Below are 4,657 nucleotides of genomic sequence, written 5' to 3'. Positions count from 1 at the left end.
TCTCTCCAACACACACAGCAAGTAACAATAGTTACTATGGCCAATGAGGTGTGCTGTAATATTGCTACATGAACAATAATTGTGATGACGACATTGTATTGAGCAAGGTCTGATTTGATGTTCCCCTTGTGTTATAGTTGCTCCTATAAAGTCTTCATACACAGTCCTCTCTCAGAGGGCTGCACAGAGCACAGCAGAAGACCTTCATCCATCAGACTTTGTGCCACAATACCACATTACTGAGGGATGGTTTGGTAAATTTAAAGATCTGGTGTCCTTTGAATTGTTGATATGTTTTTGTCACATTCATCATACATATATACTACTGGTGTGTATTGTGTTTGCTTTGTTCAATACCAATCCTACCAGCTGCAGCTTTCAGGTAATTTATATTCAACATTTTTTAACCTAATCAGCACAAAGAAGTTGGGCATCTGAATTTAAAAACAGTTTAAACCAGAGATATACGGTATATGGCTTATAATAACTCAATGGGTGGTGGCAAATCCTTAATACAAAGCATTAATTACAAGGTCATTTTAATTCAGGTTTTTGTAGCACTTTTCCTTTGTATCAACTTTTTGCTGATCACAACCTTTTTTATGAAGGATTTCTTGAACACAACCATGCGCTACATCTTATTTGCTAATACATTACTGTCTGATTGCTTAATCTTGATTCTATCAAATATCTTGCTCATCTTGGACCACCTTCAATTGACCATGCAAATATGGTTGTGTCTCATCATCTACATTTTGGTAGCTCTATATCTTTTAGTCACGCCAGTTACTCTGACAGCAATGACCCTGGAACGTTATGTGGCCATTTGTATGCCCCTGCGCCATGGAGAACTGTGCTCTACTCGCAACACTATGTACTGTATCCTCATCATTCACGGCCTCAGCTCTGTATCCTGTATTGTCGTTGTCTCCATCTTCTTTGCATCAGCCTCTCTAAGCTTATACAAACAATATAGGGTATGTTCAGCTGAGGTGTTCATTTTATACAGATGGCAGGGTCATATTTGGTCAGCTATAAATCAGTTTTACTTCTTGATTATGTGTATCATCATTGTATTCTCTTATGTCAAAATAATGAAAGTGGCCAAAGCTGCATCAGGAGAGAATAAAAAGTCAACACAGAAAGGGCTCAGAACAGTAATTCTTCATGCTTTCCAGCTGCTGCTGTGTCTCATCCAGCTGTGGTGTCCATTCATAGAAAGTGCTGTACTTAGCATTGATCTAATGTTATACATTAATGTCAGGTATGCAAATTACATAGTTTTTTATCTTTTTCCAAGGTGTATGAGTCCTCTCATTTATGGCCTCAGGGATGAAAAGTTTTTCCTTGCATTGAAATACTATGTTCTCTGTGGTTTTGTCAAGAACAGTTCTTTTCATTTGACAAATTAGAGCACTAAATTTGGCTGTAGAAAATAATGAGATATATATTCTCTTTTCTTTGTCACTCATAAATTCTAATACCCCTTTGCCCTTTTTTATAATGCATCATCATGTTTGTTCTATCTGTTTTTACTTGTATGGTTTATCTGTTCTATATGGTTCAGTTAATGTTGATACCAAAAAAAAGTATATTTGTGTTTTCAATTTAAGCTCCAGTTGAGACTGCATACTCTCTTTTTCATAGTCTTGCATCTCTCTTTTTCTGGTGTTCTTCGAGTTGTTGATATGTTTTTGTCATATTCATCATACATATATACTACTGGTGTGTATCGTGTTTGCTTTGGTCAATACAAATCCTACCAGTTGCAGCTTCAAGGTCATTTATATTCAACTGTTTTTGACTTAATCAGCACAAATAATTTTTTTAAGGCTACTAATAACTCATTGGGTGGTTATCCTTAATACAAAGCATTAATTACAAGGTGATTTTAATTCAGGTTTTTGTAGCACTTTTCCTTTACATCAACTTTTTGTTGATCACAACCTTTTTCATGAATTTCTTGAACACAACCATGAGCTACATCTTAATGGCTAATACATTAATGTCTGATTGCTTGATCTTGATTCTATCAAATATCTTGCTCATCTTGCACCACCTTCAAGTGACCAAGCAAATTTTGTTGTCTCTCATTATCTAAATTTTGGTAGCTCTATACCTTTTATAAACTAAAAATAAAATGATTGTCTCTTTTTGTTGAGACAAGGGAGCACATTTCATTTCAACATTGGGGGGCACACATTAAGATTGGAGTGTGGGGGCCCAACCTGCATTCAGGGGAGGGTATATGCAACAATTTATTTTGGTAATGTTTTTATTCCTTTAAATGAAACACAGAAATGTAAATATTAAAATCTAATAATATGACTTGAAGCCTCCTATTCTTTATTGACTTTCTTCTCAAAATCTCAGATTATTATACTTTTTTATCTGACAGGGGCTCTAATATAAATTTGCGGCTGTATTTGAATCTTATGCCTCAACATCACTTCTTCTTATGTTTTATGGCAGATTGAACTGTTGCTTTTGCATACTGCCCTTGTCCCATTCAAACAGTTCTTCAAGATAAAAGTTTGCTGCTACTTTGATGTTGTTATTGTGGGGGGCGAGGGGACAAATACACATGCTCTAAATATTGAGGGGGACATGCGTCCCCCCTAGATCTGCACACATGTGTAATGTATATAAAATGTTTACCGAAGGAAAAGTAAAGTGAATGATAACATGTATAATGCACACAAATTTGCTCTTTTGATGTTTTGAGAAGATGCGTTGAAAATCTTTATTTCTTCATGTTTAAGCATCATTTGCTGTCTGTAATCCATTGCTTCTGTATAGATATGTGTTTTGATTGCTCTGGCAAAATTATATTTATCAAACCAGAAAAGAAACAATCACTTAGCTACACTTCAAACATGCATTAGGGAAATAAAAACCTGGATGACCTGCAATTTCCTATGGCGATGATGGCGCAAACCTGCTTTTACGGGACTGGCTGCTCTACTTAGAGACGAGGCCTCTGTCTCGGTGGAAGTTAGTAGCCCCATTAGCAAGGCCTCTGTCTTTGTCTCTTGCTGCAGGTTGCTCATTGGTGGGTGACACTGTGACAAAACAACTAGGCTCCATGGGAGTCTTCAGGACTGCACCGAGTCTACTCTTCTGACTGGCCAAGGCTGATTGGCTGTGGGGGTACATTGTCGCGTGACTCGTCTGAAAAGTTCAATATTTTCAACTCGCCCGGTGGACGCAATTGTATTGATCGCAATCATCTATTCCCGCCTAACTTGACGCACATTTTGAAGTCGCTTCTGTACATCGACTTTGTATGTAATCCAATTGTTTTGTCACATCTGGCTTTACTTTACTCTGCATGGTGTTGGGTTGTCCTCCAGCACCACAGTAAAGAATTTGGGTGTTATTTTTTTATCAGGATATGTCCTGCAACTCCCACATAAAACTAACAAGAACTTAATTTATTCACCTGCGTAACATTGCAAAAATTAGGAACAGTGGGTTACAGAAAGATGCAGAAAAACTAGTCCGTGCATACGTTATTATCTTATTATCAAGTCTCCAATTGGTCCAAAATGCTGCAGCTTGTGTGCTGACTAGAACTAAGCAAAGAGATCATACTGTATTTCGCCTGTATTAGCTTCTCTGCACAGGCTAACTGTAAATTAAAAAAATTAAAATCCTTCTTCTTACCTACAAAGCTCTTATTGGTCAGACTCCATCATATCTTTAAGAGCTCATAGAACCGAGAATGCAGGGCTACTTGTCGTTCCTAGAGTAGAATGGGAGGCAGAGCCTTCAGCTACCAAGCTCCGCTCCTGTAGAACCAACTCCAAAGTGTTGTCCGGGTGACAGGTCTCTGACAATCGTGGTGGTGCCTGCTGCTGTGGTCCTGCATGACGCCTGCTGCTGCCAATATTACTATTATTCATATACTGTATATTATCATTAGTTTTAGAAATTCTAAAAGTCATAGCCATAAAACATTGTCAGTCGTATTTCTAATTTTATCTGAGCTGTTATTACTCCTACTCATATCATCGATCATATTTATCATTATCATATATCTCTCACCTTAGCTGTAGTTGTTTCTACTATTTATATCACTCTGGTATATTAATTGCCATAACATGAAAGTCATACTTACTTTTGTTGTTGCTTGCATCTCTGGGATTGTCTGTCTGTCTGTCTGTCTGTCTGTCTTTGTGTCTGTCTTTGTCTGACTCTTTCTCTCTCTTTTTCTTTCTCCCCAACCGGTAAAGACTGATGGGTGTCCTTCATCCAGCTGGGTTTGTTTTGAGAAGGTTTTCATTGCCACTGTGTGCACAAGATTGCTGGATTAATACTGTCTGAAATAACTATAATATTTTAATTATGATTATTATTATTATTATTATTAACGATAGTGCTACTTGTTGTTGCTCATGGGGGAATTTTTGGGTCTCTTTAAATTATGAATAAGTCATTGAGTGTGGTCTTTACCTACTCTATATGTAAATTGTCTTGAGATAACTTTTGTTAGGATTTGGCACATTAAATAAAATTGAATTAACAAGCTAGGCTAACAAGCAAGCAAGACTATTTTGCCAGGGAGGAAAGCCAAAGACAGCAGCCTGGGGACTAAGGGCGTACTCACACTGTCCTTCCGCACCGCGACCCGGGCTTTAGGGTACTTGTCCCCCCT

General features: G+C 37.5%; 1 protein-coding gene across 1 annotated transcript; it reads left to right on the top strand.

The window, feature by feature from the left end:
- Positions 1-473: 473 nt before the first annotated feature.
- Positions 474-1,412, top strand: LOC310946752 (odorant receptor 131-2-like; the record flags this gene model as incomplete). Its single annotated transcript, XM_083913306.1, has 1 exon — positions 474-1,412. The coding sequence occupies one exon, from the start codon at positions 474-476 to the stop codon at positions 1,410-1,412; it is 939 nt and encodes a 312-aa protein (XP_083769432.1).
- Positions 1,413-4,657: the final 3,245 nt, after the last annotated feature.

Source organism: Echiichthys vipera (assembly GCF_963691815.1).
Source record: "Echiichthys vipera genome assembly, chromosome: 5".
In the NCBI taxonomy this organism is placed as follows: domain Eukaryota; kingdom Metazoa; phylum Chordata; class Actinopteri; order Perciformes; family Trachinidae; genus Echiichthys; species Echiichthys vipera.
The sequence above is the reverse complement of the archived record's forward strand: the minus strand, read 5'-3'. Positions and strand labels throughout refer to the sequence as shown.